Here is a 27520-nt window from a genome sequence, read left to right on the forward strand (position 1 = left end):
CTCTATACCGCAAAGGATATTGTTTCTGCCTTACCAGTTTAGCTCCCGGCTTTAACCGAATCTTTACTGGTTCCACAGCTCACGACCTTCCCGGAGTTCCACCGGCCCATACCAATGGGATTCCTGCGTTCTCTATTTCCTGCGGGATTTCCGGTTCCATTTGAACTGGGTCCTGTAACATATAAACTTGAGCATCTAAAGATTTAGATTCAAGTATTTTACACAGATGCTTCCTCTTTCCAATGTTATTTGTACTCTGACTTTGGTGAGGGGGTCTCTTCCGAGCAAGGGAACGGGGCACTCTGGCATATAGAAAAACCGATGGGTTACTCGCTGTTTCCCAATATTAAAATCTAGTGGTTGAAAGAACGATCTGCTTTCCTTTTTCCCTGTAGCACCAACAACGACCACATTCTCTTGGCTTAGTTTCCCTTTACAAGTATTAATTACTGAGTAGGCCACTCCGGTATCTACCAGAAAATCTATTTCCTCATTCCCCAACGTTATTGTGACCAGGGGTTCTGCTGGGGCTTCTTTCGAGACTTCCCCTGGTCCCCATCATTGATCAGTATCTCTGTCTAGGGTAGGGCACATTGCACACTAATTTGGACCCAAGCGAGCAGATACTCCTCTTCCTTTTCCCCTTTCTCCTCTTCCTCTGGGAGCTCCTCTCCCAGCATTCGTCAACGCAACAACTAGTTTCCTGTCACGATTCTCTTTAACCACTTCTCGGTTTTTATACACTTTCCCGGCCCTTTCTAACAACTTGCTCAAATTCCTCGAATCCTCTCCCTCTGGCTTTTGTAACTTTCTTCGAATATCCAGAGATGCCTGTTCCACCAAAGAGAAATGCTGACTGCAAGGCATCGCCCTCCTTTTCAGGATCTTCCCTATACGTACCCGCCAGCTTTTTCCACGAGCATCAATCAGTCACTGAGAAAGGTACTTTAACGGTCACTGGTCCCTCTGCCCCTACTGCCTGTCGCAGCGGAGCTTTGCAACGCGACCTCCCAATCCTGCCCTCGTTCTCCCTGCAATAGCACTGAATGAATTCCTCACTTCCAGCAAAAGATTCCCTTCATCAGAAACATTCGGAAACGTCCTCCTACCCCCTTTGATTCCTTCTATCCTTTCCCTGGGGCGCAACCAACATTTCCACCTCCTTGTCTGGTCCTCCCTATTTGACACACCATTTACTGATGCTACACACTGAACTACAACACTTAGAGAGTTTCTGATTATTATTTTTTTTTCCCAAGGCTACAACCAAAGGATCTCTCGGTATTCATTCACATTCCCTGCTCCATTCCGGATGATCTCGTAAAGCAAAGAATAAATCAACATAGGGAACTTCATCCCATTTCCCCTCCCTTCTGCAAAATAACATTAATTGAAGCACAGTATTATATGTTAGACTGTCATCTCTAGGCCATTCTTCTCCACTTTCTAATTTATACATCGGCCACCAGCGTTGGCAATATTCGACAAGCTGCCTCTGAGTGAGAGGATCTCCCCCCCACCTTTCTCCAATGTTTCAATATACATCCTAGAGGAGATTTTTCAGAATCCCCCCTTCCGCAGAGGGTTTATTACCCTTATACAAGAGTACGAAAAGCAACACAAAAACACAAAAGCAACGACTTAACACAAAGTAAGAAGATGAACACAAAATAACAAGATGAAAACACCAATGACACAGTGCCACTGCTGATGTCACCTCCATGAGCTTTAATGGGCCGAAACGGTGCAAAAAAGGGGCAAAACTGTAAAAAAAGAACAAAAAGAAAGTGTTGGGACACTGGGATGTGAAGAACCAGTAAATGACTGGGACAAAGTGGGATGGCACTGCCACCTGGATGGGGACACGGGGTGGTGTGGGGGTCCCACTGTTACCGGAAAGCAGCAAAAGAATTCACTCTCTAAGACTTATTTTGAAGTTTTAGAAAGCAGGCATTCGTTATTGCAGCGCTGGGGGCACGGGGGATAACTCCACCTACCGTGCACACCCAAAAGACAAAACTAGCAAGTATTTACACCATGTTAATGGAGATATTCAGTGTATTTCCGAGTAGCGCTTATCACAGTCATGGATTTTCCGGGCACTCGTTACCATATGCTAATGTCTTTCCCCCATGTTTGTTGGCACCTCCGGGTGGTCCTCGAGGGTCTTCAGACTCAGCCCTGGTATCACCTGTACCTTATCCCTCCAGGCTGGTTTTGGGATCCCCCTTGTAACTCTCTGATCTTTGCGCATCCGTTCTTCCAAGGCCGAGCTCTTTAAAATGAGATTGTTCCAGAGCTTCTTATCTTACAACTAATTATTTTCTAAGGGACAATGGTTTCCCTTTTGGTTGGTTACATCTATTGAGCAACGGCTCTAATTGCTTGAATTGATCTTAAGATTTCCATATTCAGAGGTATCAGTTTTCCCAGGTTTTTCACCCAGAAACCCCCAGGGTGGCAGAGCCGGGGTGGGGAGAGCCGTGGGGCGCCTGGGTGTCCTCCCCCCCCCCGGGACAGACAGGTCGTGGGGGTCTCGGGGTGCCCCGGGGGAAGGGGACAAGACCGAGGCCGGGGGGGGATGTTGCAGAACTGCGACTTGGGGGGCCCAGGGGTGACCCCAGGCTGGGGGGGGACAGGTGAAATGGGGGTGCGGGGGGTCTCGGGCCCTGAGGAGGGGTCGGGGGGGGCTGAGGGCTGGGCTGCGCCGTGGGGGGGTCCCGGCCCGAGGATCCCGGGGGGTGGCGGGGTCCCGGTTGGTCCCGGGGGGCCCCTGTCGCCGCCCCTCCCCCCGCGCTGCCTCTGCGCTCCCTCCGCCGCTTTCGCTTTCGCTTCCACTTTCTAACCTGCAGAGACGGGATCTGCCCGGCGCCCGGTGACGTCCGACGCGTCTCGGGCTGCCATTGGCGGACGGGCGCTGGCGCCGCCAATCACGGAGGAAGGCGGGTCCCGGGGCGGGTCTTGGGTCGGCGCGAGGCTGGCGGTGCCGGTGCGTTCGCGGTGCCGGAGCGGAGCGGAGCGATGGGGCCGGGCCGGGCGCTGGGGCTGGGGCTGCTGCTGGGGGTCCTCGGCGGGGCGGCGAGCGGTGAGCGCGGGCGGGGACCCGGGAGCCCGTTCCTGGGCGCCGGGACCCCCCTGGACCCCCTTTCCTGGTCCGCGGTGCCCAATTCCCCGGGCACGGGGACCCCCCCCTTGACCTGCCCCTCCATCCCGGGGGACCAGGACCCCCCTGGAGCCCATTTCCTGGGCACCTGGGAACCCTCCCGGGCACCGGGACCCCCCCGTTGACTTTCCCTTCCGTCCCGAGACACCGGGACCCCCTTGGACCCTCTTCCCTGCGCTCCGGGACTCCCCTGGACCCCCTTTCCTGGGTACCGGGAACCCCCCCTGGCACGGGAACCCCCCCCGGTCCTCCTCCCTGGACACGGGGTACTCCATGGGAACACCCCCACAGACCCTCGGGTCTGCCTTCGTGGGCCCCGCCCCCCCCCCCCCCCCCCGATCTGCTTCTCCTTGACGCTGGGGACCCCCCTGCACCCCCCTTCCTGGGCACCTCGGGTCCCCCATCCCCCGGGCCCCCCTTTCATTGACACCAGGGATCCCCCGGGCTTCCCTTCCTGGGAACCAGGACCCCCCTCCTGGACACACCTCGCTCCCCCAACACCCCCCCACCAGTCACAGCCCCCCTGAAGCTGCCCCCCATCCCCCCCCCTGGATCTGCTCCCCTGGGACCCCCACCCATCCTCGCTGCCCACCCCTGGACCCCCACTCCTTGGGCACCCTCACCCCTGTCCCCCCGAGCCCCCCAATCGCTCACCGTCCCCCGTGTTCCCGCAGAGCTCCACTCCCTGCGCTATTTCGAGATCGGGGTGTCAGAGCCCAGCCCGGGGGTGCCCCAATTCGTGATCGTGGGGTACGTGGACGGGAACCTCATTTCACGCTACGACAGCGAGACGGGGAGGGCAGTGCCCGGGGCGGACTGGATGAGGGACAACCTGGATCAGCAGTACTGGGACGAGGAGACCCAGAGGGGACAGAACAATCAGTGGTTTTACAGCGTGAGCCTGGACACACTGCGGGGCCGCTACAACCAGAGCGGGGGTGAGTGTGGGCTGGGACGGGGCTCCGTGGGGCTGGGAAAGGGCTCCGTGGGATGGGAGAGCTCCTACCCCCCCCCCCACAAGACCTTGCCCTGCCCCACGCTCCTGCCCCGGCTTGTGCCGACCCTTCCCTGCCCGGTGCCATTGTCAGAGGGCTCCCAGGCACCCTGTCCCCCAGTGCGAGGGGGTCCCGGCTGCCTGTCCCAGCCCCACAGTCCTTGGGATCCCTTCTCCCAGAGCCGGGGGGGGGCTTCTGGCCACCCCACCCAGCGCATCCCCACCCCACAGTGGCCAGCACCCCATCCCAGGACTGGCCGCCACATCCCAGCCCCTTGCCGTCCCCACGGCAGTCGAGACCCCCAGAACCAGAGGGGGTCCCATCCCCTCGCCATTCCTGTAGTACTTTGTACCCCCCACCCCAGAGCCAGATAGGCTCCCCCCAACCCATCCCACCTCCTTGTCCCCCCTCAATGGCATCCAGGACCCTGTCCCAGCCCGTCGCTGTCACAGGGTGCTGTGGGGCTGGGTGCCAGCCCAGCCATGCCCTGGGGGCAGGGGGTCTGCGTCACGGCTGTACGTGATGCCCCGAGTGCTGTGGGCCCCGGACAGGACGGGGGGCAGCTCTGGTGCCGGTGCCCGATATCCCTGGGCCTCACACAGGGCTGGAGTGGGGGGTGGTATCGGGGGGTCCGTGCCCCACTGAAGGCCCAGGGCTGCGGCAGCCCCTCAGCCCCATCTCCCTGGTCGTGTTTCAGGGGCTCACACGCTGCAGAACATGGTCGGCTGTGACCTCCTGGAGGATGGTGGCACCAGGGGGTATTATCAGTTCGCCTACGACGGGAGGGACTTCATCGCCTTCGACGTGGACACGATGACATTCACCGCGGCAGACGCAGCAGCACAAATCACCAAGAGGAAGTGGGAGGAGGCCGGGACTGAAGCTGAGAGACTGAAGCACTACCTGGAGAACACCTGCGTCGAGTGGCTGAGGAAATACGTGAGCTACGGGCAGGCCGTGCTGGAGAGGAAAGGTGAGGGCGAGACGGGGACCCTGGGGACCGGCCAGCGTGGGCCTGTGTGCCAGCCCTCACTGCCACCCCTTCCGCAGAGCGCCCCACGGTCCGAGTGTCAGGGAAGGAGACCCCCGGGATCCTGACCTTGCACTGCCGCGCTTACGGCTTCTACCCGCGGCCCATCACCGTGAGCTGGCTGAAGGACGGCGAGGTCAGGGACCACGAGACCAAGCGGGGCAGCATCGCGCCCAACAGCGACGGCACCTACTACACCTGGGCCTCCATCGCGGCCCGCCCAGAGGAGAAGGACAAGTACCGGTGCCGCGTGGAGCACGCCAGCCTGCCCGAGCCCGGGCTCTTTGCGTGGGGTGAGCCCGGTGGCCTTGGGCACGTGGAGCGGTGGGCTGGGGTGGTTCCCCTTCCCCTCCTCACGGCCCTGCTCACCCCCAGAGTCGGAGTCCAACCTGTTGGCCATCGTGTTGGGTGTGATTGCTGCCATGCTGGCTGTCATCGCCATCATCGCCGGAGTCGTCATTTTGAAGCACAGATCAGGTAAAGAGCCAGGGTGGTGAGGCAGAGGGGTGTGGGAGGAAGGCAGGGCCTGGGGGGCCAGGAGGGGCTGTGGGCATGAGCCGCTGCACTCTGGGGAGCCCCCGAGCCTGACGGTGAAGCGTGGTGGATGCTGATGCCTCTTTCTCTCTGCAGGGAAGAAGGGCCACGGCATGGCGTCAAGTGAGTACTGGGGGCAGGTCTGGCTCCAGCCGCTGCTCAGTGCCGGGGTGGTCTCGTGGCTCCGGTTTCTGGCCGCTGCTGGCATTTCCCCATCCCCCGTCCTCCCTGTGCCGCCCCTCTTTACAGCCCCGTAGCGGGGACATGTGGCAGAGGTGGTGTCTCCCCTCCGGTGCTCGCGGTGCCATCCTCCTCTCCCGGTGGCTGCAGCGTGGCCACGGCTCCCGGGCCGGCTCCTGGCACGTGCACCGAGCCCACAGCGAGCAGGGGGCTGGCAGCTCACGGCTATTTCTCCCTCACAGGTACAGACAGGGGCTCTGGCAGCTCGGCCTAAGGTACGGCGGTGGGACCGGGAGGGGTGGACGGGGGCAACCCCAGGTCTCTGTGCTCCCCCATGGGACCTGTGGCCAGAGCAAGACCAGGCTGCGGGAGGGGGATGCTGAGACCCCCTGAGCAGAGGGTTGGGGACAGGGAGGTGGCCCTGGGTGACACTGTCTCTTCCTCTGGTCCCTGCAGTGATGAACGCCTAACCACTCCACGGGGGGACTCGGGGGCTGGATGCGGCCCCCTGCCCTCTCACCGGCTGGACACAGAGGTGCTGGAGGCGGCTGGGAGCTGCCCGCAGAGAGCTGGTCACGCTGCGCCTGCCCACCCCGATAGATGGGTGGCTCTTCTGGCTGGGTGAGCTGCCTTGTTTACAATGCTTTTAAAATCCTGGTGCTTGGGCTGCTCTGGCAGCCTTGGGTCGACGGCTGAGCTGGTTTTATCTAGGATAGAGCCAGGACAGCTGACCCCGACTGACCCAAGGGATATACCATACTGTATGGTGTCTGCTCAGCAATAACATCTGAGAGCAAGGAGGAGGAACAGGGAACGTTCGTTATTTATGATGTTTGTCTTCTGGGGCAACCCCTACATGTACTGAAGCCCTGCTTCCCGAGAAGTGGCTGGACATCGCCTGCTGATGGGAAACAGAGAATAGATCTTTTGGTTTTCCTTTTCTGCTGCATCGGGGTTTTGCTTTTGTGTTATTAAACTGCCTTTATTTATTTTGACCCAGGAGTTGTTTTGCCATCTTATTTTTCTGCCCTCCCTGTCCTGCTGAGGAGGGGAGTGATGGAGCAGCTTGGTGGGCACCTGGTGTCCAGCCAAGGTCAACCCCCCACAAGGATTTGTGACCCAAACAGCGATGGATCTTGTCAGTGGTGGCACAGTGTCAAGGCCTTGATGTTGAGAGGATACACAACCAGGCAGATGATCCAAACTAATGAGAGATATTCCAGGGCATAGCATGTCATGCATGATGATAAAAAGGAGAAAGAGGGTGTTTATGGGCATTGGCCAGCTTTTCCTTGGGAATGGGCTGGTTGTCCATCTCCCTGTGGGAGGCAGTGAGCTCTGACACCATGTGGCCGAGCACGAAGGTCTCTTGCTCTGAGGTCACGCAGATGGGCATTGAGAAGAAGGTGCTCCGATACCATGGGCAGAGGCAGAACCCCTCCTGGCCCAGCACCCAGCGACAATCGTTAAAATCTCTCCGGGGTGTCGGGCAGGTCCTGCCGTGCTCTTCCCCTTCTCACACTTCTCCCATCCGCTGACAGGACAAGTTGGGAATGAGCCGAGTTTGGCTGATTTGGGATTTCAAAGTGAAAACGCCCAGCCCCTGCTCCCAGGCCAAAGGTGCCAGCCCCAAAAGGGGGGCCTGGCCTGAGACCTCCCTCAGCAGCCCTCTGTCTTGGTTTAGCCCCAGCTGGCAGCTGAGCACCACGTGGCTGCTCACTCATCCCCTACTCCCCTGGTGGGATGGGGAGGAGAATGGGAAGACAAAGGCAAAGCCTTGTGGGTTGGGATAAGGACAGTTGACTGGGACAGCAAGGGGAGAGGGAAATAACAACAACAGTACTTAACAGAATATACAGAACTGGTGACACAATGCAGTTTCTCACCCAACGGCCATAGAACTTAGACCGCACACTCAGACCCATCCCAAAGTCAGACTGTCCCGGAGCCATGCGCCCTGGGGACGTGCCACCACCCCCCTTTTATACTGAGCATGATGTGACATGGTATGGAATACTGCCTTTGGCTAGTTTGGGTCACCTGTCCTGGCTGTGTCCCATCCCAGCTTCTGGTGAAAATTAACTCTATCCTAGCTGAACCCAGGACATTACACACCCCCTATTCCATACCTTCTACATCATGCCCAGATCCTATGCTTCCCAATTAATCAGCACCCTTTCCCCTGTGTTTGAGAGATATATACACACAGATATCATTCCCTTAGTCTATAGGTGTCCACTGAGTTCATTTTGTCTGTGACTTTGGGCTCCATCTGTCACAAGAGTCTCTCAGGGCAGGAGTGATGACGTGTGCTGTGGGATCGTTGCATGCTGCATCTGGAAGTCGTGGCTATGTATCTGGTGTGGTCCATGCTCGTGGTCTGTGGGTGTAAGATGTTGATTTTTCAAGGCCATCGGTGGGCACCGATTGCTAAGGCTAGTTCTAGTTCCATCATCGCAGCATTCATCCTTCATTGATTTGGGTGATTCTTACTGTAATATGTTTGGTCCAGAGTATAGTAATTGCGGCAATGATAACGTACAATGCCAGTTTCATTTAGCAATTAACAACAGACAATTTAATTTATTGGCTATTTTCACCCCAAATCAGATCCCCTTGAGGTACACATTGGACTTCCCCATCCTTCTGCATCACCCACCAGGTGCACCCAGGTCCTTGAGCAAAAGCAATGCCACAGATGGGTTTGCTTTTGTCTGGATTAGGGCTAACCCAGACTGTCTTCCCTAACTATACGTACCATGGGGACTTTATCTCCTTCTACAGGATGTAGAAGTTTTGATTGGGCAGGGCCAGCTTGATTGCAGACCCCCTAGTGTTAACTAACCAGGTGGCCTTTGCTAAACGTGTGTCCCAATGTTTGAAGGTCCCACCACCCGTTGCTGTCAGGGTAGTCTTTAGCAGTCCATTGTATTGTTTGATTTTCCCAGAGGCTGGTGCACGGTAGGGGATGTGATACACCCACTCAATGCCACGCGCTTTGGCCCAGGCGTCTATGAGGTTGTTCCGGCAATGAGTCCCATTGTCTGACTCAATTCTCTCTGGGGTGCCATGTCCCCACAGGACTTGCTTTTCAAGGGCCAGGAGAGTGTTCCAGGCGGTGGCATGGGACACGGGATATGTTTCCAGCCATCCGGTGGTTGCTTCCACCATTGTAAGTACATGGCGCTTGCCTTGGTGGGTTTGTGGGACTGTGATGGAATCAATCTGCCAGGCCTCCCCATGTTTCAGCCATCGTCCTCCATAGCAGACAGGCTTTAGCCACTTGGCTTGCTTGATGCAGCGCATGTTTCACATTCATGGATGACCGGTGAGATAGCGTCCACGGTCAAGTCCACCCCTCGATCATGAGCCCATCTATGTATTGCATCTCTTCCTTGATGGCCTGAGGTGTCCTGAGCCCAAGAAGCTGTAAACAATTCACCCTTATGTTGCCAGTCCAGATTTACCTGAGCCACTTCAATCTTGGCAGCCTGATCCACCTGCTGGTTGTTCTGATATTCCTCGGTGGCCCCACTCTTGGGTATGTGGGCATCTACCTGACAGACTTTCACAACCAGCTTCTCCAGCTGGGCAGCAATATCTTGCCATAATTTGGCAGCCCAGATGGGTTTGCCTCTGCGCTGCCAGTTGCTCTGCTGCCATTGCTGTAGCCACCCCCCCAGGGCATTTGTCACCATCCACGAGTCAGTGGAGAGGTAGAGCATCGGCCACTTTTCTCTTTCAGCAATGTTTAGAGCCAGTTGGATGGCTTTCACCTCTGCAAACTGGCACCTTCTCCTTCAGCAGCTTCTGTGACTCACCGTGTAGGACTCCATACAGCAGCCTTCCTCCTCCGATGCTTTCCCACGATGCGACAGGACCCGTCAGTGAACAGGGCGTAGGGCTTCTCCTTTTCTGGCAGTTTATTATATGGGGCGGTCTTCTTCAGCGCGTGTCACCTCCTCCTCTGGTGACATTCTGAAATCTTTGCCTTCTGGCCAGCCCATGACCACTTCCATAATTCCTGGATGATTGGGGTTTCCTATTCGAGCCCCCTGTGTGATCAGTGCAACCCCCTTACTCCACGTAGCACCCATTGCATGGTGTGTAGAGGGGGCCCTCTCTTTGAACATCCAGCCCAGCACCGGCAGTCGGGGTGCCAGGAGGAGTTGTGCTTCAGGACCAAGCACTTCTGAAGCAGCTGGAACCCCTTCATATGCTGCCAATATCTCTTTTTCAGTCGGAGCGTAGCAGGTCTCATATCCTGGGTACCCCTGACTCCAAAACCCCAGGGGTCGACCTTGAGTGTCCCCTGGTGCTTTCTGCCAGAGACTCCAGGCAGGGCCGTTCTGCCCGGCTGCGGTGTAGAGCACATTCTTTACATCTGGTCCTGCTCGGACTGGCCCAAGGGCCACCGCATGAACTATTTCCTCTTTAATTTGTTCAAAAGCTTGTCATTGCTCAGGGCCTCATTTGAAATAGTTCTTCTTCCAGGTTACGTGGTAGAGAGGGCTTACAATCAGACTGTCATTTGGAACGTGCATTCTCCAGAAACCCACAACACCTAAGAAAGCCTGCTTTGGCTTTTTTTGTTGGTCGGTGGAGACATGGCTGCTGTTTTGTTACTCACATCCATTGGGATCCAATGACGCCCATCTTGCCATGTTATTCCTATGCACTGGATCTCCTGTGCAGGTCCCTTGACCTTACTTTGTTTTATGGTGAAACCAGCTTTCAGCAGGATTTGGATTATTTTCTTCCCTTGCTCAGAAGCTTCCTCTGCTGAGTTGCCCCACACAATGATGTCATCAATGTATTGCAGGTGCTCTGGGGCTTCACCCTTTTCCAGTGCAGTCTGGATCAGGCCATGGCAAATGGTGGGGCTGTGTTTCCACCCCTGGGGCAGTTGGGTCCAGCTGTACTGGACACCCCTCCAACGGAAAGCCAACTGTGGCCTGCAGTCTGCTGCCAAAGGGATTCAGAAAAACGCATTAGCAATATCAATTGTGGCGAACCGCTGGGCTGCCTTTGACTCCAGTTCCTATTGAAGTTCCAGCATGTCTGGCACGGCAGCACTCATCAGCGGTGTGACTTCATTCAGGCCACGATAGTCTACTGTCAGCCTCCACTTTTCATTGGACTACCAGACTGGCCATATGGGACTGTTAAAGGGTGAGCAGGTTCTGCTGATGACTCCCTGACCCTCCAGTTGATGAATCAGCTTATGGATGGGAACCAGGGAGTTTCAGTTGGTGTGGTATTGCCGCTGGTGCACTGTTGTGGTAGCAATTGGCACCTGTTGTTCTTCAACCCTCAGCAACCCCACAACAGAAGGGTTCTCCAAGACCGGGCAGACTAGACAATGGTTCAATTTCCTCTGCTTCCAAGGCAGCTATTCCAAAAGCCCACCAGTAGCCTTTTGGGTCCTTGAAATACCCTCTCCGGAGGTCGTCTATGCCCAGGATGCACGGAGCCTCTGGGCCAGTGTGTTGGTTTTGCGTGGCAAGGTTTTGGTAGCGGGGGGGCTACAGGGGTGGCTTCTGTGAGAAGCTGCTAGAAGCTTCCCCTGTGTCTGACAGAGCCAATGCCAGCCGGCTCCAAGACGGACCCGCCGCTGGCCAAGGCCAAGCCAATCAGCGCCTCTGTGATAACATATTTAAGAAAGAGAAAAACAGTTAGAGAGCGCTTTTGCAGCCAGAGAGAGGAGTGAGAAGATGTAAGAACATCTGCAGACACCAAGGTCAGTGCAGAAGGAGGGGCAGGAGGTGCTCCAGGCGCCCGAGCAAGATTCCCCTGCAGCCCGTGGTGAAGACCATGGTGAAGCAGGCTGTCCCCCTGCAGCCCATGGCGGAAGGATGAGGGGGTGTAGAGATTCCACCTGCAGCCCGTGGAGGACCCCACGCCGGAGCAGGTGGAGACACCTGAAGGAGGCTGTGGCCCCGTGGGAAGCCCACACTGGAGCAAGCTCCTGGCAGGACCTGTGGATCCGTGGAGAGAGGAGCCCACTGCCAGAGCAGGTTTGCTGGCAGGACTTGGGACCCCAGTGGGGGACCCACAGCTGGAGCAGTTTGCTCCTGAAGGTCTGCACCCCAGTGGAGGAGACTCACGTTGGAGAAGGCCGTGAAGGACTGTAGCCCGTGAGAGGGACCCCACTGCTGGAGCAGGGGAACATGATGAGAGGAGTCCTCCCCCTGAGGATGAAGAAGCGGCAGAAACACCGCGTGATGAACTGACCGTAACCCCCATTCCCCGTCCCCCTGTGCCAGCTGAGGGGGGGCGGAGGTTGAAGCCGGGAGTGAAGTTGAGCCCAGGAAGATGGGAGGGGTGTGGGGAGGTGTTTTAAGATTTGGTTTTATTTCTCATTCCTCTACTCTGTTTTGCTTAGTAATAAATAAGATGAATTCCCTCTCTAAGTTTGGTCTGTTTTGCTCGTGATGATAACTAGAGAATGATCTCTCCCTGTCCTTATCTGGACCCATAAGTTTTTTTTTCGTTGTACCTTTTCTCCGCTGTCTAATGAAAGAGGGGAGTGATAGAGCGGCTCTGGTGGGCACCTGGCCCTCAGCCAGGGTCAACCCATCACAACGGGCAAGGAGGGAAAGGGCCTGTCCTGATCCAGTATCGGGGAGGTTTCGATACAATCCCAAGAGCAAGACTACGACACAAATGAGGTCAAATGCTGTGTACCGGAAACATGTTTTAAGTATGAAAAAAGTAATAAAAAAAGGTAACGGTAACCAATAAGAGAGATAGAACAGAGCAGAAAAGAAAGGCAGAAAACAAAGCAAGACTCTGGGATAGAAAAACAAGAATAGTCACTGCCATGGATCCGAAGCGTCTCGTTCTGCGAGACGTGGGCGAAGTCGCAGACCCCTTCATCTTGGCAGTTCCCTTTTATACCGGTGGCGGTTTTCACGATGGCACGTGTGACACGGCTCCATGTTCCTACACACGTGCACACACTTCTTGCAGTTCCATCCCTGTTCTTCACGCGACTGTCATCTGACAGAGCCGCCCATGACCCCGCAGGGTGTTTTTCCCAGGTTGAAAGTCTCTATGACCCGGCAACCGTCCTTATCCCACGCAGTAGCTGGAGGGGATTTCAGCTTGAGCAAGTGATCTTTGAGACAAATGTTCTTACAGTCCGGTCTCTCACAGGGCCGAGCACAGAGCGCCCGGGACAGGACCCCACGCCATGATGGAGCTCACAGACACTCACCCTTCAGTCCTGCAAAACTTTTCCCTGGAAAGCAAAACCAAAAGCACTAAGTGATCAGAGGGGACAGGTTGTCATCCCATGGCTGCTGCCACAGGAGCAAACAGAGTTTGGGCAGATGCCGAACTCTTTCCCTGGGGAATTGGAAAAGACCACCTTGGTCGTGGGAAGGGCTCCCTGCCAGCCTATCCCCCCGTCAGCCCACCCAGGCACTCTGGGGTTAAGCCTGACTCAAAGATTGAAGGCTCAGCCTGTTTGAAGCGAACTGACTACTCGGACTACTTGCTTCGAGCAAGATTTTCACAAGTGGGCAGTATAAGGAGACTGACGCAGCTCTCTGCACCGCGCCACCAAAGAGCCAAGGGACATGAAGGGTGATGAGTGGAGGACATCCCTTTGCATCAGCATCAGAGTGGGAGAGGGCAGACCTGCAGCTCAGTCTCTGCTCCACACTGATCCCCGTTTCTTTCCATGGGGCAGGACATGTCCCATGCCCAGTGAAGCCCCCAACCCCAGAGCTCTCCTGCCCCATTTTGGGCTCTGTCAACCCAGATGAATGGCCAGAGAATGGGGAAGAGCCATCCAAACCCAAGTCCCTCCCAGGGGGGCTCCTTGGCCAGGAGGTTTTGCTGGTGGAAGGGGCCAGAAGGACTCACCCAGCTCTCTGCACTGCAGCCCTGAAAAGCAAAGCCAGAGGAAGAGGGGGTCAGGACAGCAGCTGGCTTCATCCCTGGGAACATCTCAAGAGGGTCTCTTGCACCTTCCCACCAGCCAGAGATGGTCTGGCCATGCTCCCTGTCCTCCCACCCACACCCCACCGTGTCCTTGTCCCCTTCCTTCCTTTGCCCAAAGAGGTTTTTGGTGAAGGCAAAACATTCTTCTGACACCACTTACCTTTCCTTCTCCACAGATAAGCACTGAGGCCGAGGAACACAAGTGACAGCACGAGGAGCACAGCCACACCAACCATCCAGGGACGGGCAATGTGGAAAAAGGGAGCTGAGAAACAAAACCATCAGCAGGAAAAGGGATGGTTTTACAGTCCCGTCTTTGAGCAGAAGAAGAAAAAGACAAACGCCCCAAAGCTCTAGCTCACAAGCCCCTTGTCCTGGGAGCCCTGGCCTCAAGGGGACATAGTCCTCTCTCTCCCCTGCACATACCAATGCTCACCTGAAGCGCACGAGGCTCCGGTTCTCTGGTGCGCTAAAACTGCTGTGAAGGTGCCCAGCCCTCCCGTGCCCCCACACCCCACACCTTGCCCTGGGAACCCCAGATCAAAGCTGCTCAAAGCACCTGAGATGTGCAGGGATGTCTCCTGCTGCTGGTTGAGGCGGCTGTTCCTGACCACGCAGGACCATTTCCCACATCTGTTCCCATCGGTCACAATGATGACATCTTCGATGTCAAACAGGCCCCTCTCATCTGAGGAATGTCTCTGGGAGACCGAGGGGAGATGCTGCCCTTTGGGATCTTTCCACAGCACCTCCGGTTGTGGGTACCAGCCGGCCGATCGACACACCACCCGGATGCCTCCGTCCTCGTAACCATCCAGGGAGAGCTGAGGGACAGAGCCTGTGGCTGGGGAAGAGCCCGTGGTTGGGGTCAGTGTGGGATGGACTCAACTCAGGGTTGGTGCACCGTTTCGGAGAAGCAGTGCCAGATCCACCTGATGTCCAAGCTCCGAGCGTCCACGCTGGGGACAAGTGACATGGCAGCACGACATCCTTCCCCACAGTGACCAGGAGAGGGCGGTCTGGTCCCACCACACTGAAGTCAGCTTGGTGATGGAGAAGAACACAGAGACAGAGAGAGTGCTCCTACGTTAATTTAGGGGCGTTGCATGGCAAGGGACGAGCTTGGCCTGACCTTGGTGCACGCTCCATCCCACGGGGGTTGCTTTGCCCTCCCTGTGGTCCAAAGACAGTGGAGAAAGTGGAGAGGGAGTGGGAGGACTGGAAGGGGAAGGAGGTTTCCTGGGAGCAGGAACGTGCTCCAGAAAACGACCTCCACCCCAGGCAGCCCTGGTGCAAGCCAGAAACGTTTGAGGGGAGCGCTGCAGGACGGGACCGAAGGTGCCCCCAGGGCAAGGGGCGAATTGCAGAAAGAGCCCAAGGGAAAGCGAAACCCATGTGGGGCCGAGCTCTGGGCTGGGCTCCCCCCGACGCACGGCAGCTCCCCTGCCCCACAGCTGCCACCTGGAGCAGGCAAAACCCCCCTCCAGCCCTGCAGGATCCCTACCTGATCCCAGCCGCAGGACGTGGAGAGTCACCAAATAACTCAGGAGGAGCCACATCTGTATCTGGAGGTGGAGAAGAAGGAGGGGAAGGGAGGCAGAGAGAGGGCAATGGGGGGTTACAGCTTCCGGAGAGGGGATGTGGAAGAAGGGCTGCATGTGCCCCCAAAGAGTCTCTGGAAATCCCACCAAACCACCTGCACCAGCACCCCAACAGCAGAACAAACTCTTGCTCCAGGGCAGGACTGGACCAGACACGGCTCCCTGGTGCAGAACCCTGCTCTGCCCCACTCCCCCTCACCAGCATTTATTCCAAATCCCTGACAAGACTCTAAAGGAAAGGAAATATTCTAAATCTTCTGCAGAAAGCAAAGTCACTCACCAGAAGGGCACTCGGGGCATCAGGCTTCTCACTTTGGTGTTCAGAGTTACCACTTGTGGTGTGACTTCTGGCTCCATCGTCCACACAATGAGCTGAGCTTCAACATCAGTTTCAGGAAGTCTGAGTCAAAAAAATAAACCTCCAAGGAAGAACCAATCAGAAAACAGCAAAGGGAAATCCCAGCCTCCCCATTTCGGGGAACACCTCCTCCCTGTGCCATAGCCCCGGGGCAGGCGGGTGATAAAGGTGTGGGCACCCACACGGGTGGCTGCCACCATCACCTGTACCCGGCTCCAGCTCTCGGGCCCGTAGGCGATGTTGGTGTGGAGTGAGCAGGAGAAGAGCACCAGCTCCTGGGGGACAGCGGCCACCTGCGGCACAGGGGACGGCTGGGGACACAGTGGGGATGTGGGGGGGGATATGGTGTGGAATTGGGGGGATGTGGTGGGGACGTGGCTGGAGACGCTGCAGGGACCTGGTGGGGATGGCTGGGGACATAGAACCACAGCATCACAAGCTGGTTTGGGTTGGAAGGGACCTCAAAGCCCATCCAGTTCTAACCCCCTGCCACAGGCAGGGACACCCTCCGCTAGCCCAGCTTGCCCAAAGCCCCATCCAACCTGGCCTTGAACACTTCCAGGGATCCAGGGGCAGCCACAGCTTCTCTGGGCAACCTGTGCCAGGGCCTCATCACCCTCAGAGGGAAGGATTTCTGCCTCACATCTCATCTCCATCTCCTCTTGTCCTGGTTTCAGCTGAGAGGATTGATTTTTCTTCATAGTAGCTAGTGTGGGGATATGTTTTGGATTTGTGCTGGAGACAGCATTGATAATTAGAGATGTTTTTGTTCTATGGACCTGTTGTTGAGCAGTGTTTACACAGGGCCAAGGCCTTTTCTGCTTCTTGCACTGCCCTGCCAGCGGGATGGCTGGGGGTGGACAAGAAGTTGGGAGGAGGCACAGACAGGACAGGTGACCCAAACTGACCAAAGGGATATTCCATACTATATGACGTCATGCTCAGTTTATAAGGAGCTTGGGGGAAGAGAGAGGGGGGGCGGCGGCATTCGGAGCAATGGCGTTTGTCTTCCCAAGTAACCGTTACGTGTGACAGAGCCCTGCTTTCCTGGAGATGGCTGAACACCTGCCTGCCCATGGGAAGTGGTGAATGAATTCCTTGATTTGCTTTGCTTGTGCACGCTGCTTTTGCTTTACCTATTAAACTGTCTTTATCTCAACCCACGAGTTTTCTCACTTTAACTCTTCCAATTCTCTTCCCCATCCCGATGGGGGGGGGAGTGAACGAGCAGCTGCGTGGTGCTCAGCTGCTGGCTGGGGTAAAACCACGACACCTCTCCTTCAGGTTAAGGCCATCAAGCCTGTCAGGGTCCCTCTGGACGGCATCCCTTCCCTCCAGCGTGTTGACCACACCACACAGCTTGGTGTCGTCAGCAAACTTTCTGAGGGTGCACTTGATCCCACTGTCCATGTCACCAACAAAGATGTTAAACAGCACCAGTCCCGGTACTGACCCTGAGGAACGCCACTCGTCATTGATCTGCACTTGGACATTGATCCGTTGACCACAACTCTTTGAGTGCGACCATCCAGCCAATTCCTTATCCACCGAGTGGGCCATCCTTCAAATCCATATCTCTCCAATTTAGAGACAAGGGTGTGGTGTGGGACAGTGTCAAATGCTTTGCACAATTCCAGGTAGATGACATCAGTCACTCTCCCTTGTCCACCAACACTGTAACCCCATCTCATCAGGTCCCATGGACTTGTGCACTTTCAGGTTCCTTAGATATTCTCAAACCTGACCTTCTCCTACAGTGGGCATATCTTCATTCTCCCAGTCCCTGCCTTTGCCTTCTGTGACCTGGGCAGTGTGGCTCCAGCATTTGCCAGTGAAGACTGAGGCAAAAAAGTCATTGAGAACCTCAGCCTTCTCCATATCCCAGGTAACCAGGTCACCTGTTTCATTCTGGAGAGGGCCCACATTTTCCCTCATCTTCCTTTTCTCACTGACATACCCATAGAAAGTTTTCTTTTTGTCCTTGACATCCTTGGCCAGATTTCATTCTACCAGGGCTTTGGCTTTCTTAACCTGGTCCCTGGCTGCTTGGACAGTTTCTCTGTATTCCTGCCGTCCTATCTGCCCTTCCTTCCACCCTCTGGAGGCTTCCTTTTTGCCCAGGAGCTCCTTGTTCATCCATGGAGGCCTCTTGGTGTCTTTGCCTGACCTGCTCTTTGATGGGATGCATCGCTCCTGAGCTTGGAGGAGGTGATCCCAGAATACCAACCAGCTTTCTTGGGCCCCTCTTCCCCCCAGGGCTCTGTCCCATGGTATTCTACCAAGCAGGTCCCTGAAGAGGCCAAAATCCACGCTCCTGAAGTCCAGGGCAGTGAGTTTCCTGTGTGCCCTCCTCGCTGCTGTGACGCTCTTGAACTCCACCATTTTGTGGTCACTGCAGCCAAGGCTGCCCTTGAGCTTCACATCCCCTACCAGGCCCTCCTTGTTGCTGAGAACAAGGTCCAGCATGGCAGCTCTCCTCGTTGGCTCCTCTATCACTTGGAGGAGGAAGTTCTCATCAACGCCTTCCAGGCACTTCCTGGATTGCTTGTGGCCTGCTGTGTTTCCCCTCCAACAGATATCGTGGTGCTTGATGTCTTCCCTAAGGACCAGGGCTTGTGAACATGAGACTGCTTCCATCTGTGTATAGAGGGCCTCATCCGCTGGGTCTCCCTGTTCAGGTGGCCTGTAGCAGACCCCCCCCCCATGAAGAAGGGCTCCTGCTGTAGGCCATGTGGCTGGTCACATCTCTGATACCATCCTCGTAAGGAAGCTTGGGAAGTGTGGGTTGGATGAGTGGCCAGTGGGGTGGGATGAGAACTGGCTGAATGGCCGAGCCCAGGGGGTTGTGGTAAGCAGCACAGAGTCCAGTTGGAAGCCTGTAGCTAGTGGTGTGCCCCAAGGCTCAGTGCTTGGTCTGCTCTTATTCAACATAGTCATCAATGGCCTAGATGAGGGGACAGAGTGGACCCTCAGCAAGTTCGCTGATGATACACAACCGGGAGGAGTGGCCGACACAGCAGAAGGCTGCGCTGCCATTCAGCGAGCTCTGGCCAGGCTGGAGAGTTGGGCCGAGAGGAACCAAATGAAATTCAACCAGGGCAAGTGTAGTGTCCTGCACTCAGGGAGGAATAACCCCAGGCACCAGAACAGGTGAGGGGCTGACCTGCTGGGAAGCAGCTCTGTGGAGAAGGACCTGGGAGTCCTGGTGCACTACACCCCCACGGCTGACCTGGCCTTTGTCCACTTCTCCTACCTGCCGGTGACGTCTACACCTGCATGGTCACCTGCGAAGGGGACAACTCCTCCGTAACTGCCTACTGGGGTGAGCGCAGGGACGGGGATGGGGCTGTTGGGGAGACACCGGGGCTGTCAGTGACCCCCCCATGTCCCCCCGTAGTGCCCCAAATGCCCGACCCCTCCGAGGTGCTGGAGACGGTGCTGTGCAGTGCTGCCATAGCTCTGGGCATCCTCCTGGGGCTGCTCGGCATCGCCATGATCCTGGCGGCGCGCTGGAGCGCCCACGGTACGGCCCGGATGCCGGGGTGTCCCCCCCGGTGAGGGGGGATGTGATGGGGGGGGGTGAGGAGGAGACTGTCACCAAATCCCCTCTGGTGTCCCCCGCCCAGGTTGAGCACAGGACGGTGCAGAGGCCGGCGCTGCTCGGTGCAGGAGTGGAGATGGCAGCGGCAGGGCGGGGACGGGTGAATAAACCCCCTTCCCTCCCCACCAGCAATTAAACTCCTTGTCTGTGGCTGCACCCCGTGTCCTCATCTGTCCCCCACCCCGCGCTGTGGTGGCTTCTCCACTGTGTGATATTGGGGTTCAGCTGCATTGTGCCCCCCAAAGTGCCATCCCAGAGGAGAGTGCCTCAGTTTCCCCACTGCCAGGGGGTTTAGAGGTGGGCAAGGACGTGGTGGTGGCGACTTCTCCATTGTTTGATACGAGGGTTGGGCTGGATTGTACCCCATCCCCAGACAGCCATTCCCCAGAGTCGTGCCTCAGTTTCCCAATTGCCAAATGATGGAAGGGCAGCAGCAGGCCACAGGGAGGACGTGGTGGTGGCTTCTCTGCTGTCTGATATTGGGGTGTAGCAGGATTGTACTCCACAGAGAGCCATACCCAATAGATATGCCTCAGTTTCCCCAGTTGGAAGAGACACGTGAGATTTCCGTGGTGCCAAGCCCAGCCCCTGGGGACCAACCCCTGGGGACCCTGCCCACCCCCACGTCCCCCTCGTAGGCACCTTCCTGGTGCACGTGGCCAGCTCCTGCCCGCTGGCGGCCAACGACTCCGCGCTGGATTTCGACTTGGCCCTCATCTTCAACAAGAACCCGCTGGTCTGCTCCGACCCCGACAACCGGCGCTTCGTCCCCTGCGACTGGGGGCTGCTCCGCCCCGTCACCACCCAACTCGCCGCCGTCCTCAACAACGGCACCGCCTGGGTGCAGCGCGCCGAAGCCCGGCGTCGGGCTTGTGACAACCTGGCCCCCTAATTCTGGTCCCAGATGGTGATGTGGTGGAGTGAGCCCTGCGACGCACGGGGCTTTGCACAGGGGCATCGTGCACAGGGGCTTTGCACGGGGACGTGGCGTCAGGTGTGGGGTGGGGTGTTGCACAGGGATGGTGCACGGGGGTTGCATGTGGGTGTTGCACGGAGCATTGCATGGGGATGGTGCATCGCACGTTGCGTGGGGACATTGCATGGAGCATTGCAGAGGGATGTAGCACGGGAACATCGCATGGGGACATCGCATGGGTGGGGAGGGGGATCACTGACCGTCCCCCCTCCCCGCTCCAGCACCACCCCACATCATCCCCTCCAAGGTGGGCAACGCTTGGGCGCCCGTCTTCCTCACCTGCCACGTCTGGGTCTTCTACCCCCCCGAGGTGACCGTCATCTGGCTGCACAACGGGGACATTGTGGGCCCCACTGAGCAACCCCCCGTCTCCGCCATCCCCAACGGTGACTGGACCTACCAGACACAGGTCACCTTGATGGTGGCCCCGGTGGCCGGGGACACCTTCACGTGCTCGGTGCAACACGCCAGCCTGGACCAGCCCCTCCTGGAGGACTGGGGTGAGTTGGTGGGGGGAACAGGACACCCACCTAGACACCCGGGTCCTCACCACGTCATTGCTCACCCTCATCGTGTCCCCACAGGTCCTGGCTTGTCCCCAGGGCTGACGGTGAAGGTGGCCGCGGCCACCGTGCTGATGGTGTTGGGGCTCAGCATCTTCATCGCCGGCCTCTACCAGTACCGGGCCAGGCCACCGGCAGCGGGTGAGCGGTCGGGGGGGACAGGGATGGGGACAGTGGCTGGGGGGGGGGAGAGGGACAGTGGTCTGGGGTGATCACAGAGCCTCCTCACCCCCTCTACTCCCTCTTGCAGGTTACACTGCCCTCCCCGGAGACAACTCCCCTGCAGGTAACGGCACATCCAGCCCGTCCCTGCCCCCTGTCCCCAAGGGGCATGTCACCCCTTCTGCCACCCCGTGTCCCCCCCAGGCAGCATCTGAGGACCCCCAGGACCGTGACCTCCCGGCCCCGATGGCCCCCCCGTGTCACCGTCACCCCGGGGGTGACACTGCGGTGCCAACAATAACGATGCTGCGTGGCAGCTCGGTGCTTTTTTACGGGGGAACCCATGGTGTCCCACTCAGGGGATACACACACACACCCCCCCCCGTGGCACGAGTGGGGCCGGGCACGAGTGGTGACGTGTGCGTTGGGCACAAGCGATGTCAGGCACGAGGGACACCAGGCGCAGGCAGGGCCAGGCACACGCGATGCCCGGTGACAGAGATGCCGCCATAAGGGACACTGGGCACAAGCGGTGTCCGGCTGTGGTGGGTTCACCCTGGCTGGAGGCCAGGTGCCCCCCAGAGCTGCTCCATCACTCCCCCTCCTGTACTAGACAGGGCAGAAAAGGGTAACGAAAGGCTGTTGGGTCGAGAGAAGGACAGGGAGAGATCACTCACCAATTATCATCATGGGCAAAACAGACTCAACTTAGAGGAAAAAAGTCATCTAATTTCTTACCAAGCAAAAGAGAGTAGAGCAATGGGAAATAAACCCAAATCTTCAAACACCTCCCCCCAGCCCTCCCTTCTTCCCGGGCTCAACTTCACTCCCCAATTCTACCTACTCCCCCCCAGCAGCACGGGGGGATGGGGAATGGGGGCTGTGGTCAGGTCATCACCCCTTGTCTCTGCTGCTCCTTCCTCCTCAGGGGAAGACCCCTCACACTCCTCCCTGCTCCAGCGTGGGGTCCCTCCCACGGCAGACAGTCCTCCACCAACTTCTCCAACGTGAGTCCTTCCCACGGGCTGCAGTTCTTCACCAACTGCTCCAGCGTGGGTCCCCCACGGGGTCCCAAGTCCTGCCAGCAAACCTGCTCTGGCGTGGGCTCCTCTCTCCATGGGGCCACAGGTCCTGCCAGGAGTCTGCTCCAGAGTGGGCGTCCCACGGGGTCACAGCCTCCTTCAGGTGCCTCCACCTGCTCCAGAGTGGGGTCCTCCAGGGGCTGCAGGTGGAATCTCTACACCCCCTCATCCTCCCTCCATGGGCTGCAGGGGGACAGCCTGCTTCACCATGGTCTTCACCACGGGCTGCAGGGGGATCTCTGCTCCTGCGCCTGCAGCACCTCCTGCCCCTCCTTCTGCACTGACCTGGGTGTCTGCAGATGTTCTTACATCTTCTCACTCCTCTCTCTGGCTGCAAAAGCTCCCCCAGGTTCTTTTTTCTTCTTAAATACCTTATCCCAGAAGTGCTACCACCATGGCTGCTGGGCTTGGCCTTGGCCAGCGGCGGGTCCGTCTTGGAGCTGGCTGGCATTGGCTCTGACACAGGGGAAGCTTCTGGCAGCTTCTCGCAGAAGCCACCCCTGTAGCCCCCCCGCTACCCAAACCTTGCCACACAAACCCAACACACAGGCACAAGCCATGCTGGGCACGACGGACACCGGGCACAAGTGATGCCGGGCATCAGGGGCACCGGGTACAAGGGACCCCAGGTGCAAGGGACACCTCCCACAAGCCCTGGGGCGTGCCCACACCCTCCAGGAGTTTTTTTTTTACCATTTTCCCAGCTTTTTCACCCAGAAACCCCCAGGGTTTCAGAACCGGGGTGGGGAGAGCCGTGGGGCACCAGACACCTGGGTCCCCCCCCGGGACAGACAGGTCGTGGGGGTCTCGGGGTGCCCCGGGGGAAGGGGACAAGACCGAGGCCGGGGGGGGATGTTGCAGAACTGCGACTTGGGGGGCCCAGGGGTGACCCCAGGCTGGGGGGGGACAGGTGAAATGGGGGTGCGGGGGGTCTCGGGCCCTGAGGAGGGGTCGGGGGGGGCTGAGGGCTGGGGTGCCCCGTGGGGGGGTCCCGGCCTGAGGATCCCGGGGGGTGGCGGGGTCCCGGTTGGTCCCGGGGGGTCCCTGTCCCCGCCCCTCCCCCCGCCCCTCCCCCCGCGCTCCCTCCGCCGCTTTCGCTTTCGCTTCACAACTTGCAGAGACGGGATCTGCCCGGCGCCCGGTGACGCCTCACGCATCTCGGGCTGCCATTGGCGGACGGGCGCTGGCGGCGCCAATCACGGAGGAAGGCGGGTCCTGGGGCGGGTCTTGGGTCGGGGCGAGGCTGGCGGTGCCGGTGCGTTCGCGGTGCCGGAGCGGAGCGGAGCGATGGGGCCGGGCCGGGCGCTGGGGCTGGGGCTGCTGCTGGGGGTCCTCGGCGGGGCGGCGAGCGGTGAGCGCGGGCGGGGACCCGGGAGCCCGTTCCTGGGCGCCGGGACCCCCCTGGACCCCCTTTCCTGGTCCGCGGTGCCCCATTCCCCGGGCACGGGGACCCCCCCTTGACCTGCCCCTCCATCCCGGGGGACCAGGACCCCGCTGGAGCCCATTTCCTGGGCACCTGGGAACCCTCCCGGGCACCGGGACCCCCCCGTTGACCTTCCCTTCCGTCCCGAGACACCGGGACCCCCTTGGACCCTCTTCCCTGCGCTCCGGGACTCCCCTGGACCCCCTTTCCTGGGTACCGGGAACCCCCCCTGGCACGGGACCCCCCCCGGTCCTCCCTGGACACCGGGTACCCCCTGGGAACACCCCGCAGACCCCCGGGTCTGCCTTCCTGGGCCCCGCCCTCCCCCAGCCCATGCCCCGGATCTGCTTCTCCTTGACGCCGGGGACCCCCCTGCACCCCCCTTCCTGGGCACCTCGGGTCCCCCACCCCCCGGGCCCCCCTTTCATTGACACCGGGGATCCCCCGGGCTTCCCTTCCCGGGAACCAGGACCCCCCTCCTGGACACACCTCGCTCCCCCAACACCCCCCCACCAGTCACAGCCCCCCTGAAGCTGCCCCCCATCCCCCCCCCGGATCTGCTCCCCTGGGACCCCCACCCATCCTCGCTGCCCACCCCTGGACCCCCACCCCTTGGGCACCCTCACCCCTGTCCCCCTGAGCCCCCCAATCCCTCACCGTCCCCCGTGTTCCCGCAGAGCTCCACTCCCTGCGCTATTTCGAGATCGGGGTGTCAGAGCCCAGCCCGGGGGTGCCCCAGTTCGTGTCTGTGGGGTACGTGGACGGGAACCTCATTTCACGCTACGACAGCGAGACGGGGAGGGCGGTGCCCGGGGCGGACTGGATGAGGGACAACCTGGGTCAGCAGTACTGGGACGAGGAGACCCAGAGGGGACAGAACAATCAGCAGGTTAAACGCGTGGACCTGGACACACTGCGGGGCCGCTACAACCAGAGCGGGGGTGAGTGTGGGCTGGGACGGGGCTCCGTGGGGCTGGGAAAGGGCTCCGTGGGATGGGAGAGCTCCCACCCCCCCCCCCCACAAGACCCTGCCCTGCCCCACGCTCCTGCCCCGGCTTGTGCCGACCCTTCCCTGCCCGGTGCCATTGTCAGAGGGCTCCCAGGCACCCTGTCCCCCAGTGCGAGGGGGTCCTGGCTGCCTGTCCCAGCCCCACAGTCCTCAGGATCCCTTGTCCCAGAGCCGGGGGGGGCTTCTGGCCACCCCACCCAGTGCATCCCCACCCCACAGTGGCCAGCACCCCATCCCAGGACTGGCCGCCACATCCCAGCCCCTTGCCGTCCCCATGGCAGTCGAGACCCCCAGAACCAGAGGGGGTCCCATCCCCTCGCCATTCCTATGGTATTTTGTACCCCCCACCCCAGAGCCAGAGGGGCTCCCCCCAACCCATCCCACCTCCTTGTCCCCCCTCAATGGCATTCAGGACCCTGTCCCAGCCCGTCACTGTCACAGGGTGCTGTGGGGCTGGGTGCCAGCCCAGCCATGCCCTGGGGGCAGGGGGTCTGAGTCACAGCTGTACGTGATGCCCCGAGTGCTGTGGGCCCCGGACAGGACGGGGGGCAGCTCTGGTGCCGGTGCCCGATATCCCTGGGCCTCACACAGGGCTGGAGTGGGGGGTGGTATCGGGGGGTCCGTGCCCCACTGAAGGCCCAGGGCTGTGGCAGCCCCTCAGCCCCATCTCCCTGGTCACGTTTCAGGGGCCCACACGTGGCAGTACATGTACGGCTGTGACCTCCTGGAGGATGGTGGCACCAGGGGGTATTTTCAGGACGCCTACGACGGGAGGGACTTCATCGCCTTTGACATGGACACGATGACGTTCACCGCGGCAGACGCAGCAGCACAAATCACCAAGAGGAAGTGGGAGGAGGCCGGGACTGAAGCTGAGAGACTGAAGCACTACCTGCAGAACACCTGTGTCGAGTGGCTGAGGAAATATGTGAGCTACGGGCAGGCCGTGCTGGAGAGGAAAGGTGAGGGCGAGACGGGGACCCTGGGGACCGGCCAGCGTGGGCCTGTGTGCCAGCCCTCACCACCACCCCTTCCGCAGAGCGCCCCACGGTCCGAGTGTCGGGGAAGGAGACCCCCGGGATCCTGACCTTGCACTGCCGCGCTTACGGCTTCTACCCGCGGCCCATCACCGTGAGCTGGCTGAAGGACGGCGAGGTCAGGGACCACGAGACCGAGCGGGGCAGCATCGCGCCCAACAGCGATGGCACCTACTACACCTGGGCCTCCATCGCGGCCCGCCCGGAGGAGAAGGACAAGTACCGGTGCCGCGTGGAGCACGCCAGCCTGCCCGAGCCCGGGCTCTTTGCGTGGGGTGAGCCCGGTGGCCTTGGGCACGTGGAGCGGTGGGCTGGGCTGGTTCTCCTTCCCCTCCTCACAGCCCTGCTCACCCCCAGAGTCGGAGTCCAACCTGTTGGCCATCGTGTTGGGTGTGATTGCTGCCATGCTGGCTGTCATCGCCATCATCGCCGGAGTCGTCATTTGGAAGCACAGATCAGGTAAAGAGCCGGGGTGGTGAGGCAGAGGGGTGTGGGAGGAAGGCAGGGCCTGGGGGGCCAGGAGGGGCTGTGGGCATGAGCCGCTGCACTCTGGGGAGCCCCCGAGCCTGACGGTGAAGCGTGGTGGATGCTGATGCCTCTTTCTCTCTGCAGGGAAGAAGGGCTACGGCATGGCGTCAAGTGAGTACTGGGGGCAGGTCTGGCTCCAGCCGCTGCTCAGTGCCGGGGTGGTCTCGTGGCTCCGGTTTCTGGTTGCTGCCGGCATTTCCACATCCCCTGTCCTCCCTGTGCCACCCCTCTTTACAGCCCCGTAGCGGGGACGTGTGGCAGAGGTGGTGTCTCCCCTCCGGTGCTCGCGGTGCCATCCTCCTCTCCCGGTGGCTGCAGCGTGGCCACGGCTCCTGGGCCGGCTCCTGGCACGTGCACCGAGCCCGCAGCGAGCAGGGGGCTGGCAGCTCACGGCTATTTCTCCCTCACAGGCACGGACAGGGGCTCTGGCAGCTCGGCCCAAGGTACGGCGGTGGGACTGGGGGGGTGGACGGGGGCAGTCCCAGGTCTCTGTGCTCCCCCATGGCCAGAGCAACACCGGGCTGTGGGAAGGGGATGCCGAGACCCCCTGAGCAGAGTGTGTGGGACAGGGAGGTGGCCCTGTATGACATGGTCTCTTCCTTCCATCCCTGCAGTGATGAACGCCTAACTGCTCCACAAGGGACTGGGGGGCTGGATGCGGCCCCCTGCCCTCTCACCGGCTGGACGCAGAGGTGCTGGAGGTGGCTGGGATCTGCCCACAGAGAGCTGGTCACGCTGCGCCTGCCCACCCCGATAGATGGGTGGCTCCTCTGGCTGGGTGAACTGCCTTGTTTCCAATACTTTTAAAATTGGGCAATTGAATTATTACCAATGTTTTATTTTTGAGATTGTAAGTGATTTCTGCTGTGTGTGCATTTCCTGGTACAGACAATGAATGATCCCCACCCTCGGGTGGGCTGAGCCTCCTCTCCTGGTGCCTGGGCTGCTCTCGCTGGTTTTATCTGGGTAAATAAAAGATAAAAGCTGAGAGCAAGGAGGAGGAACGAGGGACATTCATTATTTACGATGTTTGTTTTCTGGAGCAACCGCTGCATGTACTGAAGCCCTGCTTCCGGGGAAGTGGCCGGACATCGCCTGCTGATGGGAAACAGAGAATAAATCTTTTGGTTTTCCTTTGCTTCTGCACATGGCTTTTGCTTTTGCTTTATTAAACTGTCTTTATTTTGACCCAGGAGTTGTTTTTCCATCTTATTTTTCTGCCCTCCCTGTCCTGCTGAGGAGGGGAGTGATGGAGCAGCTTGGTGGGCACCTGGTGTCTAGCCAAGGTCAACCCCCCCCAAGGATTTGTGACCCAAACAGCGATGGAT

The 27520-nt window shown here is 59.0% G+C and overlaps 3 protein-coding genes and 1 long non-coding RNA gene across 13 annotated transcripts in view; 3 read left to right on the forward strand and 1 right to left on the reverse strand.

The window, feature by feature from the left end:
• LOC142598956 (butyrophilin subfamily 3 member A2-like) overlaps positions 1 to 15695 on the reverse strand; it is a 40980-nt gene extending 25285 nt beyond the window's left edge. The window contains exon 1 of one of the 6 annotated variants that reach the window (XM_075738474.1): positions 15357 to 15557. In XM_075738474.1, coding sequence (XP_075594589.1) covers positions 15357 to 15510 — 154 coding nt within the window. In that variant the 5' untranslated portion in view covers positions 15511 to 15557. Of the gene's footprint in view, positions 1 to 15356 lie in introns of all 6 variants that reach the window. The other 5 variants (XM_075738475.1, XM_075738476.1, XM_075738478.1 and 2 more) reach the window with 5 other exon arrangements.
• LOC142598957 (class I histocompatibility antigen, F10 alpha chain-like) lies at positions 2944 to 27384 on the forward strand. 5 transcript variants are annotated; one of them, XM_075738482.1, is made up of 8 exons: positions 2944 to 3085; positions 3838 to 4101; positions 4856 to 5131; positions 5209 to 5481; positions 5564 to 5665; positions 5819 to 5845; positions 6145 to 6177; positions 6359 to 6888. In XM_075738482.1, exons 1-7 carry the CDS (start codon positions 3022 to 3024, stop codon positions 6174 to 6176), a joined length of 1038 nt encoding a protein of 345 aa, XP_075594597.1. In that variant the 5' UTR covers positions 2944 to 3021; the 3' UTR covers position 6177; positions 6359 to 6888. The 5 variants fall into 5 exon arrangements, with proteins under 5 accessions (XP_075594597.1, XP_075594594.1, XP_075594596.1 ...); XM_075738481.1 differs by lacking the exons at positions 5819 to 5845; positions 6145 to 6177; positions 6359 to 6888 and adding exons at positions 26277 to 26303; positions 26603 to 26635; positions 26807 to 27384 and having other exon boundaries at positions 2945 to 3085; XM_075738480.1 differs by lacking the exons at positions 2944 to 3085; positions 3838 to 4101; positions 4856 to 5131; ... (3 more) ...; positions 6145 to 6177; positions 6359 to 6888 and adding exons at positions 23398 to 23546; positions 24296 to 24559; positions 25314 to 25589; ... (3 more) ...; positions 26603 to 26635; positions 26807 to 27384.
• LOC142598964 (uncharacterized) lies at positions 19071 to 19508 on the forward strand. The gene is made up of 3 exons (XR_012832777.1): positions 19071 to 19133; positions 19209 to 19334; positions 19438 to 19508. It is a non-coding gene; the product is annotated as an uncharacterized LOC142598964 (long non-coding RNA).
• Positions 19940 to 21414, forward strand: LOC142598897 (HLA class II histocompatibility antigen, DM beta chain-like). The gene is made up of 6 exons (XM_075738294.1): positions 19940 to 19970; positions 20051 to 20284; positions 20610 to 20888; positions 20973 to 21092; positions 21202 to 21237; positions 21318 to 21414. Exons 1-6 carry the CDS (start codon positions 19940 to 19942, stop codon positions 21326 to 21328), a joined length of 711 nt encoding a protein of 236 aa, XP_075594409.1. The 3' UTR covers positions 21329 to 21414.
• Positions 27385 to 27520: the final 136 nt, after the last annotated feature.

Source organism: Balearica regulorum, chromosome 32 (genome assembly GCF_011004875.1).
Source record: "Balearica regulorum gibbericeps isolate bBalReg1 chromosome 32, bBalReg1.pri, whole genome shotgun sequence".
Lineage (NCBI taxonomy): Eukaryota > Metazoa > Chordata > Aves > Gruiformes > Gruidae > Balearica > Balearica regulorum.

What these genes read in the sequence shown, in the direction of transcription:
- LOC142598897 (XM_075738294.1), top strand. Translation starts at nt 19,940, where the DNA reads ATGCCTCAGTTTCCCCAGTTGGAAGAGACAC. An exon ending in GCCCCTCCTGGAGGACTGGG is followed by an intron (nt 20,889 to 20,972) that starts GTGAGTTGGTGG and finishes GTGTCCCCACAG; the next exon opens with GTCCTGGCTTGTCCCCAGGG. An exon ending in GGCCAGGCCACCGGCAGCGG is followed by an intron (nt 21,093 to 21,201) that starts GTGAGCGGTCGG and finishes TCCCTCTTGCAG; the next exon opens with GTTACACTGCCCTCCCCGGA.
- LOC142598957 (XM_075738479.1), top strand. Translation starts at nt 3,022, where the DNA reads ATGGGGCCGGGCCGGGCGCTGGGGCTGGGGCTGCTGCTGGGGGTCCTC. An exon ending in CCGCTACAACCAGAGCGGGG is followed by an intron (nt 4,102 to 4,855) that starts GTGAGTGTGGGC and finishes GTCGTGTTTCAG; the next exon opens with GGGCTCACACGCTGCAGAAC. An exon ending in CATTTTGAAGCACAGATCAG is followed by an intron (nt 5,666 to 5,818) that starts GTAAAGAGCCAG and finishes TTCTCTCTGCAG; the next exon opens with GGAAGAAGGGCCACGGCATG.